Source organism: Heterocephalus glaber, unplaced genomic scaffold (genome assembly GCF_053883595.1).
Source record: "Heterocephalus glaber isolate CG9 unplaced genomic scaffold, H.glaber_assembly_v1.0 deba00001610, whole genome shotgun sequence".
Lineage (NCBI taxonomy): Eukaryota > Metazoa > Chordata > Mammalia > Rodentia > Bathyergidae > Heterocephalus > Heterocephalus glaber.
The window spans coordinates 38,802,462-38,818,174 of NW_028258381.1; the positions used below are offsets into that span (position 1 = coordinate 38,802,462).

General features: G+C 44.9%; 1 protein-coding gene across 3 annotated transcripts in view; it reads left to right on the plus strand.

The window, feature by feature from the left end:
• Positions 1-15,713, plus strand: part of Lmtk2 (lemur tail kinase 2) — an 89,849-nt gene that overhangs the window by 42,206 nt on the left and 31,930 nt on the right. For all 3 annotated transcript variants that reach the window (XM_004840467.3, XM_087195876.1, XM_004840468.3), the window contains 2 exons: positions 771-858; positions 14,028-14,161. In XM_004840467.3, the coding sequence (XP_004840524.2) occupies positions 771-858; positions 14,028-14,161 (222 nt within the window). The remainder of the gene's footprint in view (positions 1-770; positions 859-14,027; positions 14,162-15,713) is intronic.

Below are 15,713 nucleotides of genomic sequence, written 5' to 3' on the forward strand. Positions count from 1 at the left end.
AATTTATGGAAATACTAGGTAGCCTAAAGGAGAAACTTGAGTTATTTAATATCTGGATTGAAATGCTTATTATATTTGTTGGGCCAAGGATTTAACTCAGTGGCACTGCACCTGCCTCGCAAGCGCAAGCTCCTGAGTTCAATCCCCAGTACTGGGAAAAAAAAAAATTGTATATTTGTCTGCTTATTTTAAATGCCACCTCAAAATATTATCTCTAAACTTAAATTGCTAAGAGGAAAAATTCTTATAGGAGAGGAGTTTTTTTGGGAGAGATTGCCCCTTTTTTGCTGTATTGGGGGTGAAACCCAGCACCTTGCACATGCTACTGAGCTACATCTCCAACCACTTTTTAAAATTATGAAGTGAGTTAGCTAAGTTACCCAAGCTCACCTCCAGCATGATCCTCCTGTCTCAGCCTTCTGAGTAGCTGGAATTACAGGTACCTCGCTAGGAGTTCTTTTTTAATGTGTGAAAAGACTCCACTTGATGGGCTTTGAAAAATTTAGTCACTAGGTAACTTAGTCTATGTTACATATACTCTTTTTTTTTTTTTTTGGTACCGGGGATCAAACTTGGGACTTTGAGCTTCGAGAGGCAGGTGGCGGCACCACTGAGCTAAATCCCTGGCCCTGTTACGTATGCTCTTAACATGATCTTCGGTTTGTCATACATATTTAAATGATTTGAATGTTAAAACTTGAATTGCTGTTTGGACAGTTTTTCTAGCATGCTTCCTGTGAATGTAATACTGTGGTTTTTATTTTGACCAGTATTCTTCAGCATCCAAATATTCTCCAGTGTGTTGGACAGTGTGTAGAAGCAATTCCCTATCTTCTGGTGTTTGAATTCTGCGACTTGGTAAGTTTTTAGTAGAGATTCAAATTGAAAGGTTGCAAGGGTTATACCCAGGGTGTTTTTTGTTTTTGTTTTTGGTGGTGCTGGGAATTGAACCCAGACCTTTTGCACTAAGCGACATCCCAAGCCCATTTTCATCACTGCTACAGATTGAACCCACCTAATTATATCCCCAGCCCTTTTTAACTTTTATTTTGAGAAAGGTTCTCACTAATTTGCCCAGATAGGCCTCAGACTTGTAGTCTCCTGCCTCACCCTCCTGAAGAATAGCTGGGACTACAGGCATGAGCCACCATGCCCAACTGTGCAGCTATTTTTATGGCTAGAAATGGTGGGCTTAGAAATACTTTCATTTCTGTCCCCCATCTGAAAATCTTTGTGATATAGTAGTAGCTCACTCCCTCTGATCATTGTATTAAGCAGCACCTGTACAGTGTTTCATTATACTCCAAGCCCAGAGCTAGGTTCTTTACTCTCATTGCCACATTGAATCAAGAAAAAATCCTGGGCCAGGGATTTAGCTCAGTGGTTCTGGCGCCTGCCTTGAAAACCCAAGGTCCCGAGTTCAGTCCTCGGTACCAAAAAAAAAAAAAGAAAACTCCTGAGTTAGGTACTAGTATTTGTCCATACTTCACATATAATTAAAGTAAAGCTGGGGCAGAGGGGTCATGAAAATGTGTTAAGTATATATGTTCTTCCTAAGAGCTTGAGGGCTTCACTTGGGCCTGGCATTTTGGAATTATGATTTTCCCCATTGGGCAAGCCCAAGAATACTCCTTACCAATAGCATACCCATGATCGGCCAGTTTTAAAATAATGAGTATATATGACATTGGTATTTTTAAAGAATTACTTGATTTATTTTCTGGACTATTCTGAGCATAATACTACATATTACTCATAAAGACTTACAGTTGGAAAGATTGTGCTTTGTGAATTTGGTGAATAATTTTAATAAAAAGTTTGGTATGATAATTTCCTGTAAACATGTTTTTCTTTTCTTTTTTTGGTGCCGGGGATTGAACTTGGGTCCTTGTGCTTGGGAGGCAGGTGGTGGAACTGCTGAGCTAAATCCCTGGCCCAAAATTGTAGGAAACACTGCAGGGTTTGTTTGTTTGTTTGTTTTTTGGTACCAGGGATCAAACTTGGGACCTTGTGCTTGTGAGGCAGGCAACAGAACCACTAAGCTAAATCCCTGGCCCTTTTAAATATGTTTTTAAACCCCATGCAGAATATTTCATCTTAAGCCTATTTTTAACACATAATTATTTTTTCCCAAAAATAGTTCATTGCATTTATTGATTTCTTTGCATCATCTTAGTTTTCAGAACATTAAAACTTTCTTGTCTATGCACAGAAAATTAGGAGTACCCCAGGATAAATACCCAGTTAATTCAGTAACATTTCCTTCTGTTAAAATAGAAAGAGCCCTGTAAATATTGTGAATGTTTTTTTCTTTAATTCCTAAATATGATTTGAACATTTCTGTCATTGACAGAAGTGGTTCATTGCAAATGAAAATTAATTAGTAAATGATGTATCAGCTTTCATTCTGTTATGTCACAGTGAGCCCCTAAACCCCTGTGGCTTGACTGATACCAACACAGTGATTCTCACTCCTCTTACCTGTTGATTTGGGGTCAGCTGCTACTCTGTCCAGCTAACATTCTAGTATCAGTGTTCTTTGTCTCTGTGAATGCTGGCACGTGCACACACTCACACAAATATATATTCTGGTGTTTTTTCATACAGTGTTCTTTATGGGGCTTTTGGGTCAAGTTTATGAGGTTGCTCAAATCTCCTATACCCTTCTGCATTTTGGCGTGAGGAGGAGAGGGTTGTGAGGATTTCAGTCAGTTTTCTGTCAGTTATTGAAAGAAGCATATTAAAATCTCTATTCTGATGATGGATTTTCCTTACTTATAATTCTGGTTGTTTACTTTACACCTTTTGATACTTTGTTGTGTATGGAATACAGATTTAGATTTGGGCACTGGTGATGTAGCTTGGCGACAGAGCACTTGCCTAGTACTCTTGTGTGCGAGGTTCTGGGTTCTGTACTCAGAATCATTAAAAGAAAATCAAATTTAGCATTGGTATGACTTCCTATAATTTGAGCCTTTTAGCATATGAAAGGGCTGTCTTTAAGTCTCTATCAATCATTTTATTCTATAGTTTACATCTCTTGTAAATAGCTTATTGTTAAAATTTGTATTAATCTGGTAGTCCCGGTCACTTAAAATAGAACATTTACATTTATTGTAGTTAGTGAGTGAGGTGTTTGGAACTTTCTCTACCTAATTTCTATTAGTTCTCTTCCCTCTACCAGTTTTGTTTTTGTGTGTGTGTGTATGCTTTCTTTTAGATTCTTGATTTTCCTTCAGTTTTCCACATCTACTAATTTGATTTTTAGATACTATTTCTTGATTTTGTGTGCAGCTACCCTGGAAATTACAACGTGCATATTGAATTTAGTTTTTTAACCTGGCTGCAAAGAAGCTGGGATCTCTTAGAGGCTTCACTGTGTGTGAGGAAACTAGGAATTAAATTTATTCTCTTAGCTGTTCCCATGGTCCCTTCTGTGTTGGAGGGTGCTTTGTTACCGAACACTTACCATCATAGGGCAATGTGCGGCAGCCCTGAGACCCACAGGTATAATGTAGTTTTGTCCTCTAGGTATCCTAGGTGGAGGGACAGATGTGGTAAGCTATTTACTAGGGCATGCAGACTAAGAGGCAGGAGTTCTTGATAGTGGTTCTGACAGTTTTATTGAATATTATATTCTGCCTTGCTTACCTCACCGTGATGAGAGGTGTAATATTTGTGGTCCTAGATTATGACAGCATGGAAATAGCTTTTTCATCTAGCTCTGTGTAACCAACATACTAGATGATTTCAGTGCTGGCAGAGCACTGAGAGAAAAAGGTGTAATACCAGGGACATGCCTGCATGTGAGAGGGCAGGTCTGTTAGCCAGCAGCCCTCGTCTCTCAGATACCAGATGTGTTGTCTTTGATTCCCAAGCTCCTGATGTGGAGTATACATGACAATTAAACACAGGCTTGCTGAGTGAACATAAACAGAAATACAGCAGGAAGTCAGGTGTACTTGGAATGCCACCTGTTTCCAGGCTGAGGTTTTCCTAAAACCATCTCAGATATTTTGGCATATTCTTACTCTTCAGTGTTACACATCTGTTCCTGAAATAAATACAGTATTGTTGGATCTTTTTCCTGGAATGGTAAAAAGACTCTGGTTGGTCACCTTAATGTTTTCTCCTGACTGGGTTCAGGAGGTGGGTTTTATTTTAGTGCTATTTTAATTTACTTTTTACTGAAGCTGCTGGTTCTTTGAGGGAATAGTAATTTAATCTGTTTTTATAAAGAAACACTTAAAACACAACCAAGTACTTAACTCATTTACTGTTAGCACACATGACCCAGTTCGACGAGACTATGATGCTCTTTGTATCTTTGTCACTGTATAGACTTTGTATTAAATTCCGTTGATTCTCATACTTTTCAGTTGAAGATTATACATATAGCTCTCCAAAATTAACAAGTGTGACTCCTTGAAACCTCTGTGACACATTAAGTTTCTCAGGGGACTTTTCACTCCTGAAGACTTAACTTGAGCTCAGCTCTTGTCCCCACCAAGAACTTCTCTTGGCAATGTGGAGGTCATGCCTATGTCTGATTTAAGTGTGCACCCAGTGGGACATTGACTGACAATACAACTTTAAAAGCAACCATTGTCTCAAAAAAACCCTAAACTGAGCTAAAAGTAGAATTACTCTATGATCTAGCAAGTCTGCTTTTAGGGATATTCCCAAAAGAAGTGAAGGCAGGATCTGGAACAGATGCTCCTGCCCAAGTTCACAGCAGCATCATTCACCAAGGCCAAAGGACGGAAGCCACCCAGGTGGCCATCCATGAGTTAGAGGATAAACAAAACAGAGTCATACACACAATGGGATATTATTTAACCTTTATAAGGGAAGAAATTGTGATGCATGTGACAACATGGGTGAACCTTGAGTACATTATGCTAAGTGAAATAAGCCAATCTCAAAAGACACTGTATGACTCCTCTTGTCGGCAGGACCTAGAGCTGTCACATTCAGAGAAAGCAGAAGGATGGTTTTCCGGGACTGGGGTAAGGGAAGAAAATTATTAAATAGATGCAGTTTCAGTACTATAAAATTAAAAAATACTGGAAAGGGATGGTGGTGATGGCTGTATAACAGTGTGAATGTACATTACGGAGCTGTACAGTTTTAAGTGGTTAACATGGTAAATTTTATAAGTATTTTTGCCACAAAAAGTGCATGGGTGATTTCTACTAGTTAAGATGCTGTCTGGTGTTAACCCATACTAGGATGAGGCGGCTACTGCCTTTGGAAGTCTCTGGGCACTGCTTGGCATGGCCAATCTCAGACCAAAGTAAAGCTTTTGACCCTGGGGTCCCTCCACCTTGTCTGGCAGTGAGAAGTCACAATTGTCTCTGTGGCCTGGCTTCATGCTCACAACTCTGGGCCCTAGGAAGCCTCAAAGGGACAGGTTCTGTAGCACCACGGACTGGGTGTTGATCGGGTCACTGGCCCTGAAGTCTGGCTACCCTGGGCGCAGTTTGTGTGGAGAAAATTTGGCAGAGCAGTCAGGTGGGGTCAGCCCAGTGAGCCAAAGAGGGCACAGCCTCACAGATTTCGGGGATGTCCTTGGGACACACCAGGCCCTGCCTGGACACTCAGCCCTGCCCCGGCCTGCATGTCCAGGACTGCCCACCAGACCAGCCCGAGCAGAGGAGGGAAATCCAGGGCAGGAAGTGCCCTCTGGCCACTGTCCCTGCCCTCATCATAAGCTGCTGTGGCCACAATGAAAGGACCACCCATCTCCACATGTTCTCAGGTTACGAGATGAGATACTGAACATTGACCTTTTCAGCCCTTACCACACAGCAGTCATTCCCAATGATAACGTCTTCCAAGTAGAAAGGAGAAAGTACTTTTGCACTTAAGTAATTCCATATAAAATGGAGCTATCATTGCTTCTTGGCCTTTTGGCTAAGATCTAGTGTGTAGTGAAATGGAACCCCCAGCTTGATTTTAGAAAGCCTGGAATCTAACGAAAACTCTGTCGAGTTTGGTAGCTAGTGTGCAGCAACCAGCTGGTTTGCAGGAGTGGCAGTGTGTGTGCAAGGAGCTGAGGGTGACTGCAGAGTTTTGTGTAACGTGTTGCTGTAGCAGGTACACGGCGCCCTCACGGGAGTATCAAGGCGATGAAGTTGGCCCCTGGTTGAGGGCCACTCCTCCAACAGCAGTGTCTCGGCGCCTGGGACGTGCAGAGAGCTGTGCTGGGCCTGAGAGAGTAGAGGGGCTGCGCTGGGCCCCTGTCTTCCACCTGCGGAGCCAGGGTGAGACACCTGTGAAGTGTGAGATGAGGCGAGTGAGATGCTCGGGGAGACCGAAGGTGCTTCGTAAACAGTGGTCATTTTTACTGGCTTAATGGGGGATAATCACTCCCTAAATAGGGGTCTGAGCAGCTAATGACACTGCCACTGAGAGCCGATCAGGCTCAGAGTAAACACACCGGTGCACTGCGAGAGAAAAATAAACTAAGATGAAGTTTTGCTTTTGTTTTTGCTGTGCTGGGGATGGAACTCATGGCCTTGGCTAATCTGCTAATCAAGTGCTCTACCACCAAGCTGCACCCTCGGCCCTTACCAGGAAGATTGGACTCGTGCGTACAGAGCTGCAGCAATGCTAACTAGGATCTTTTGGGAGGCTTTGCACAGGAAATGTCAGTTGCCTGAGTGTTGGAGAGTGAGTGGGTGGACGTTAGGCAGGAGAGGGTGGCAGGAAAGCAGGATCCAGCCCCGGAAGCAGGTGACTGACCCAGGAGTGGGGAGACAGCTCAGGGCCTGTTGCCATGGGGGGAGAGGCAGCCAGGACCTGCTGGGCACCACCAAGTGACAGAGTGTAAGACAGGGAAGTGACCATGGTGCGGGCCCAGGTGATAAAGAGCAGAGATTGAACTTTTTTACTGGTCAGCAGTTCCTTCACCTCTATCACTGGATGTCAAAGCAGGGGGATGTTTGTCTTTGGGGTGTGTTCTTGGGTACAGTTTACTCCTTTACGGTGTTCGGCTACTAAAACAGCCAGTGAATTTCTAAATGCAGTTAGCAGTGGCCAAATGAGAATGGAAGAAAAGTCTGCTTGGTATTGGACATGCAGCACATTCCTCTGCAGGATCTGTTCATTTCCATTTCTCATGAGGAATAGATAACCTGGCTGGGCAAAGTCCGGGGGCTCTTAGGCTCAGGGCTTTTAGACTTCAAGGGACCCTTGGTGGCTGACCCCACTGGGCACAGGGATGGAAGATCTCATCTCTCTGTGCCAGCCTTGTGCTGGGCATTGGAGGTTTGTTACTTCCAGAAGCATCTTCTCGACAGCCCAGTGCAGTCAGAGGCTGAGGACGGTGGGGGGACTTGATGAAGAATCCAGCCCCGGTCTGTGTGTCCTCGGAACTGACCGTGCGTCCTCAGAGAACCTTGCTTTCTAATTGTCCTTAATGCTTTTGCTCCTTCATTTGCCTGAGGGCACACAATCAGGGGCACCAAGGTGGAGATTGTGACGCGTGGCAGTATCCTCCTCCCTGAACTTAAGGGGGAGTAGTTAAGGCTCCCCCAGCAGGGAGCCTCCGTGTAGAATTACCTTGATACAGAAAGTGCCTGATTAGTGGACATCTCTTGTTGATAACTATAGCCGCTGTGTAAGCCCCGTGTACCAGGGACTCTTCTGGATCTGGGCAGTCAGTGGAGAATGACATGTCCCTGCCCCTACGGAGCTTATGTAGAAGCCAGGGACATGGAGTCGCAGTGGAACAGACGCAAGGAGACCAGAAGAGCAGGTGCCTGGTGTCCTTGTCTCGGAGCAGGCAGAAGAGACGCTTGTGCTGAATGAGGATGGCTGGACTGTGAGGCTTGGGAGTGGGGTGTGGGGCAATTGGGTGGGGAGGGGATCTTCCCAGTCCCGGGCCGCACTCCGGGCTGGTGCTCATCCAGAGCCTTTGCCTTCTGCACCTGGCTCAGCCCTGATCACTTTTGACCAGACTTTTCCTGCCCACCTTGCTGCTCTCCTCATGCCACCCCAGCACCAGCTCCGTAGCACTGTCCCACTGCTTCTGTGGCCACCCTGCTCCTCACTGCTGACAGCCTGGCACTGACACACAGGCCGAGGTGCTGAGGGAGCACTGGTCTCCACATGTGCTCTGCCTGGTGCTCGTGTGCTGCAGGCTGCTGCCGCGGGGGTCCTGTGGTCTGTAGTGCTGTGCTCTGAGCTGGCACCACTTTGGGAAAATGGTTGTCCCAGCTTTAATTTGGGGGGACATCCTTTGAAACTTTCCTGTAAGGCTTTCCTTCTAACTCCTACTCTGGGAACAGATGATTGTTGAACATGCTGTGTGCCTGGGGCTTAAAGACACACTAGGCAGGGAGCTGTCCAGAGCCTAGGACCTCCATCTTCTCTTGGGAGGGACAGACAGGGTTAGGGAGAAGTCTGGGAGCCTCATGGCTTGATTTGAATAAAACAGCGGACCCTGGCTGTTAGGTGGTATCAGGAAGACCTCTTAGGCTGTGGCCAGAGCACCTCAAGGTGGGTGTGTCGTAGACCTCACACAGCAGTGGCCTTCCTGAAGAGAGTCTGGCTCCAAATTTACTTTGAAAATTAGGTCAGAACCTGGTGGTGGGTTGGAGGTGACATCTAGAGACGGAGAGAACTCACAAGTGACGCGTTCATCCTTGGTCTGATCTGCTGGAAAACGGTGATGTCATTTACTGCCATGGAGCAGGTCGGTATTTTAGGGCTGGATGTGTTAGGCTTGAGGGAAGGAGATCAGTTAGCAAACCAGGGGGCCAGGCCAGAGGGAGGCCTGGCTCACAGAGCCACTGGATGGATACAGTCACTGATCCCACCTGTGCAGGGAGTGTCCAGACCCTTGGAGCACAGCAAGAGGAGGGAGAGCCCCTCAGGGTGGGGCAGGTTGCAGGAGCAGAGAAGCCCAACTGTGAAGAAGGAAGGAGTGGGCCCCTGGCTGTGTTTCCCTGGCATTTGGCAGAGCCCTGGGGGAGCAGCTGCAGCTGAAAGGGGGCGGGGGAGGCTCTTGGAGGGAGCCCCTAGAACAGACTGGGCGTGTGAGAAGTCCATCTGAGAAGGGAAGGGTAGCCAGAAGAACATTCGGGTTATGTTGGATTTGCCTAAAGCATTCAGCATTAGATCTGATAGAAGAGATGGACCCTTGAGATTGTATTTGCTTTCATCCATCCATCCATCCGTCTACCAACCTGTCTGTCCTGGGGATTGAATCTAGTGCCTTGAGCATTCGAGGTAAGAGCTCTGCCACTGAGCTACATCCCCTGGCTCTTTCTAAATGTTTCAGAGTCAGGATAAAGTTGCCCATGCCGGCCTCACACTTTGCAGTCCTCCTGACTCAGTCTCGTAAGTAGCTGGGATTACAGATGTACACTACTGTGCTGGGCAGAGCTAAGCTTAGAAAGGCCTAAAGTGAAGTGTGAATAATCACTGATAACAAAGGAGAAGATGACGTGTTAGGGTAACTGACGTGGGAGAAAACAATTAAAACTTCCAGATGGAGGCGCGACTGAACTTCAGCTAGAAAAAGTGTATTTAACTCCATTAGCGGGATATTGGGTATGACTCTTGGCTGTGTTAATCTTTCATTAAAATTTCTGTTGAAAGATCTTCCAGGCCTGATGACACACACCTTTGATCCCACCGGCCTGTGAGGCTGAGGCAGGAGGATTCGAGGTCAAGCCCAGCCTGGGCAACTTAGCAAGATCTTGTCTCGAAATAAAAATGTAAAAAGAGTTGGAGATGTAGCTCAGTGCAGAGATCCTGGGTTCGATCCTTAGTAGCACCCACCCAAATAAATAAATATTGAAAAATTACGAATGTCCCCTAAATCAACCTTACTAAATATAAAAATGACTAATTTTTAAATTATAGAGATAAAACTTGTTGAGTTTTTACATTATGTTAAACTTTATTCATCGCTCTCACTGTCCTGCAGAAAAGTTCTTGCTAAAGCCCTGCCAGCCTTTTGTGTTGGATTCAGGATGCAGGGGTGAGGAACCCATTTGCTCAATCCAGGAAGTCACTGCTGCTGCTTGTTCTGTCTTGAGCTAATTAATGTATGTAGCCTTTTGCTGCCATCTAGCGTCACAGATTTTTCCCTTGAAGTGTTTTTGTCAGGGTGGTGAAGAAGGAGTTGAGACATTCAAAATCTGGCTAAAAGAAACTTTATTTTAATTCAGAATACATTGCTGTTCTTGTTTGTTTTTTTATTTTTTAAACAATTGACCAAAGTAATAATCCATACTCACTAAGCACCATTAAAACAAATAAAACAGGCTAGATACCTAAACATAGATGTGTCTGGTTTTGCTAGAATCAATCAGTTTTAGTACTCACTTACAATGTAAAAGTCTTACTATAATTAAAAGATTTTCTGATTTTTTTTTTCTTTTTGAGTGGTGGGACCAGGAGGGCTCTGAGGACCTTTCTAGAACATAGAACTAACCCTGGATCCCGCACACGTACGTGCCTCAAGTCTCACCCATGAGGAGCAGTGATGGAGATTTCTCAGAGAGAAGACATTTTAAGGACAGTGAGCAGCATAACCTGAAAAAGTGGCCCCCGCTTACCCTTCCTTCAAGGCCATAGTCACTTGTGAATTGCTCAGTGTTTGCCAACAGCTATTGTCTGTCTTGAGAATCAACCAGATACAGCACAGCATACTCACACTTCCGTGTGAGAGTAACTTTTTCCATAAATGGGCACGCAGCAGAAAAGATTTGGGTCAAAGAATTGAAATGGCCATCTCATTGGTGATGTCAGTAGACTTACACTGTGTTCATGCTTAGTTTCTATATGGCTACCTTAGGGAAGTCCCATTAGCCTGTAGTTCTGGAATACTTTGCTGGAATTTTTCTGAGTCAACTTAATTATCACCTGAATCTTTCATCGTCTCTACAACTCGTACCCCTGGATAGAGCCCAACCTGGATGAAGGGGTATTTATTTTTTAATGGGGTGTGGAGTTGTGCCTTTTTGTCCTGATTGGTTAATGTAATTCCAGTGGGAGCAAAAGGAGAATGCATTGTGTTTGGAAAGAAAGATGAAGGGAGCTGGCCATAGTGGTGTACATCTGTAATCCCGGCACCCTGGGAGGCTGAGACAGGAGGACTGCAAGTTCAAGCCCAGCCTGGGCAATCTAGCATGTTAGCGAGAAAAAAGGACTAACTAGGGATGTAGCTGTGTGAAGGCCCTAGGTTCAGTCCCCAGTACCTCCAAGAAGGAAGGGGAAGCAGTGAGGGAGGGGGATTGTGTTGCTGGCTGGGTGTCTGGGTGGACATGGTGGTTCGGGCAGATGCTGCTTCCCTCTAGAGCAGTTACAACACCCCGGAGAGAATTCCACAGGTCAGTGTGTTGGATCTTAAGTTATTTCAGTTCATTCTTGTAAAAGAAATTGATTTAATCTGCAGATTGACTTAGTTTGCTTGCTTAAGTAGAGTCTTCTTGAGTAGTTGATAAAGTGAAGCACAGCCAGGCCGTTTGTCAGCTGTGGCCTTGAACAGAGTCCTTGACCTCCCTTAGCCTCAGTTCCTTATCTGCAAAGCATCTAAAGTTGTGTGAAGTCTGTGCCATGGGTATCAACCGTGAAACCCCATCTCTGTGCGAGGAATATGGTCCAGGTTGTAGTGATATCAACACTGTCATTCATGCAGAGGTCACATGAGAGTAGGAATGGAAACAAATGCAGATTCTCTGCAGGGACCTCACCACTGCATTACAGTGTTCTTTGTTTTTTTGGTACTGGCTATCGAACTCAGGACCTTATGCTTGTGAGGCAGGCCTGGTGCCACTGAGCTAAATCCCCGGCCCTTAGAGTGTTCTTAATATTAAACGTGGACAGAACTAGCGATCGGCCAAGAGCGGCGCGGGGCTGTGGCTCAGCAGGCCGGGCCTGGCCGGAGGCCTCGGGACTCGGCTGTGGCGCTGCCTGAGCGTGGGCGCGCTCCATGGGCAGCAGCCAGGGCCGTGATGACGGAGCACAGCGAGGAGCAGCGAAACCAGCGGGAGGCTCTGGAGTCCATCTACCCCGACTGCTTCACAGAAACTGTTATCAGAAAATCCACCCAGCGTCACCGTCACTGTGACGTCTGAGGCTGCAGAAAATGATGAAACTGTCCGGCTACCCTCCAGTTTACATACAGTGAAAAACACCCAGATGAAGCTCCTCTTTATGAAATATTTCCCCAGGAAAACCTAGAAGATAATGATGTCATAGACATTTTAAAATTATTAGCATTACAGGCTGAGGAAAATCTTGGTGTGGTGACTCATGATCTTTGCTCTAGTGACAGCAGTGCCAGAAAAATTAAATGAAATAGTAGAGCAGATAAAAACGAGAAGAGAGGAAGAAAAGAAACTAAAAGAAAAAGAAGCAGAAGAAGCAGAGAAGCAATTATTCCTTGGCACCCCTGTTACAATCGAGAATTTCTTATGTTGGAAAGCCAAGTTTGATGCAGAACTCTTGGAAATTAAAAAGAAACGGATAAAAGAAGAAGAGCAAGCAGGAAAAAATAAATTAAGTGGCAAACAGCTGTTTGAAACCGATCATAATCTTGACACATCTGATATCCAGTTCTTGGAGGATGCTGGAAATAATGTGGAAGTAGATGAGTCTTTGTTCCAGAAACTGGATGACTTGGAACTGGAGGATGTTGAGGACGACCCAGACCACAACCCTGCTGGCCCAGGGAGTGGCTCAGAGGACCGAGGCACCATCTCCAGAGAGGTCCACAGCCACAGCATCTGTGGCTGTGCTGAGAGGCTTTTAATTTTCCTTTCTTTTTTTTCTAAGAAAAAATAACTCTCAGGAGAATATTCTTCTGATAACTTTCACCATTGAACTTAATAAACTGACCATAAAACTTCAAAAAAAAAGATTAAACGTGGACAGGTGTTTGTAAAGAAATACTGTGATTTAAGGTCAGTTTGGGACAGTTTGACAAATTGGCTCTCTTCATTACATTATAAGAAATTTGTGCTTTAGTCAAGGAGGACACCCAACCTCTTGGAGTCTTTTTTTGACTCCAATTTAAAGAAAATCGAAGGCCCTTGGCTTGCTTTCTAAATTTTGTTAGCTGATCATAAAAGCTTTCATATATATTTGAGAGGTTTTGTTTTTTTTTGGTACCAGGGATTGAACTCGGGTCCCTGCGCTTGCACAGCAGGCGGCCAAACCACTGAGCTACATCCCCGGCCCCAATATTTAATCATGTTACAAGGAGAATATCAAAGATATCTCCTCAAAAGTATACTCCTAGCCAGATGTTGTGGTGGCATGTTTGTAACCCTGGCACTCAGAGAGGCTGAGACAGGAGGACCACAGGTTTGAGTCCCACCTGGGCAACTTAGTGACTTAGCTAGACTCTGTCTCAAAATAAAAAGGAAATTATACTCCCCTAAACAGAAACATCAGATACTCACACACATAGGGTCATGAAGTGAAGCTGGGGAACCTTGTGTGGCCGCACAGTAGTAGCCAGGGAACTAGGTGTTTAATGACTTTGTGCGGGACCTCTGACTGGGGTTGGCTAATTTCTGCCCAGGCCACGCCCCTCTGAAGAGGCGTGTTAGCGTGGTGTTTGAGGATGGTTGGAATACTCTCCTGTGTGGTCCCTGGGCAGCCTGGGTTGCACCCATCTTTCTCTCCTCCTTTCCATCTCCATTGTTCGGAGCCTTAGGCCTGAAGCACTCATTGATGAAGTGGATCCTATGCCTTATGTTAGGCAGTGCAAAGGACACTGTTTCTTCCCCTCGCTGCATTCCCTCTGAGTTACCTGAAGATTTATATAACAAACATAAACTAGTTAAAATAACCCTCAAAGTATAACGATAATCTGTGCTTCTAAAATCTGGTTCAGAATTACCCTTTGTAATTTGAAGCTTGTTCAGTGTGAGATCTTTCATCAAGTGCACACCTTAGCATCTCCTAAGTGGACGGGATAGTGAATGTCAGGTAAGGCATGTGTCTACAGTCAGTTTGTTCGGGTGATCCACTTTGCTTCTCACATGTGCTATTTCTTGCAGGGCGACCTGAAGGCTTACCTGCACAACGAGCAAGAGCATGTGCGGGGTGACTCGCAGACCATGCTGCTGCAGAGGATGGCATGTGAGATCGCTGCAGGGCTGGCCGCCATGCACAAGCTGCACTTCCTGCACAGGTGGGTCTGGCCAGGTGCAGGTTCGCCCCACAGAGGCTGTGCGCTGGTGAAAGGCACTAAGAAACTTCAGGGGTGACAGATGGTAGCGTGAACTCTGGGATTAAACTAGTGGAAGCCATCCTATACTTTTGAGGTTGCAGGAAGGGGCATGTTGAGCTTCGTTTAAGCCAAAACCAGGGAATGGTGTTTAAGCACAGGCTAAGGCTGTGGTGGTAAACGTTTTAGAGCTTTCAACGGTACAAACAGCTCTCTGTGGCACAGGTGCCATAGGTTTGTCACCACTGGTCTAAGGTCTAAACATTATTTCCCGAATTTGGAAGAATGTGAAAGGTCTCAGAGCAGGGTGTCACAGTCCTATTCAACCTCGTCACATTTCACTAGCCACCTTCTGAACATGACAGCTTTAGGTGACTCGCTGTACCTTGTGATCTCACGGTGTGTACCAGGTCACACTCCTGAAAGCAAAGGAGAGCATCCGTGGCCCGGCAGCCTGTAAACAAGGTCTGTAGCACTGGTTTCTGGCTAACTAAAGGTTTGGCTTGAGGTGACTCTTCCAGGCAGAGGGTGTTGTGGCCTAGCTCAGGAGAGGCCTGTCTACAGGGCTGTGGGTGGGTGGTCGGGCCGGTGAGACAGCATGGCCATCTGCGTGACACACGTCTGTCCAGAGTTCTCAGGGGCTGTCTGGTCACATGTTATGTTTTATCTACATCACTGATGACAGCTTTCATAACTAAAATAGCCAAAGGTTTTCAGTCCTACCTCAGATGATGGATCTATTCTGTGAATCCAAAAGATTTAAAGCCTGTTGTGCTTTTGAGTTCTAAATTATGTTTAAAATTATACCTTAGGTCTCAGGTAAAATAAGCAGCATCTCTTTATTTGACTATTAATAAATTATGTAACTTCATAATTCAGAGACCTGAAAAGGAATATCTCTGTGTCTTAATTTGAGGAGAAGTCTATAAAGTATTCTTTAAAAAGCAACTTGCAAAGTAATATATGTATAGTACGACTCCCATTTTTAAAAGTAAGAAAACATCTGGTTGTATTTGTAGGGGTGTGTATGAATTGGCATGATGGAAAGTTCCTAACATTCTGCAGGGTGGAAAAAAGGAAATGATTAACTTTTTCCCTACACATTATATCTTGTTGGATTGCAGTAATAACAAATCATTCTGATAAAGTGTTTCTGAGATACCCAGAAAGTTGCAGGTTTCCTAAGGCCCAATGGAGAAATCCTGTATTTACTCTTTTAAGTCTTTTAACATGTTAATATCTAGCACAATTTGTATTGTTAGTGTTTAGTCAAATACAGATGATTATCACCTAACACTTGCTTTAGGGATTTTTAAAATTTGGAGAATGGGTATTTAAAAGGAGTACCGGCCAGGCATGGTGCTGCACGCCTGTAATCCTAGCACTTAAGAGGCTGAGGCAGGAGGGTTGCTGCAAGTTCGAGGCCAGCCTAAGCTACATAGTGAGTTCAAGGCCAGCCTGAACTACATAGCTGGCCCCTGTCTCAAAAAACCGAAAAAAGGAGTATCACATCTGA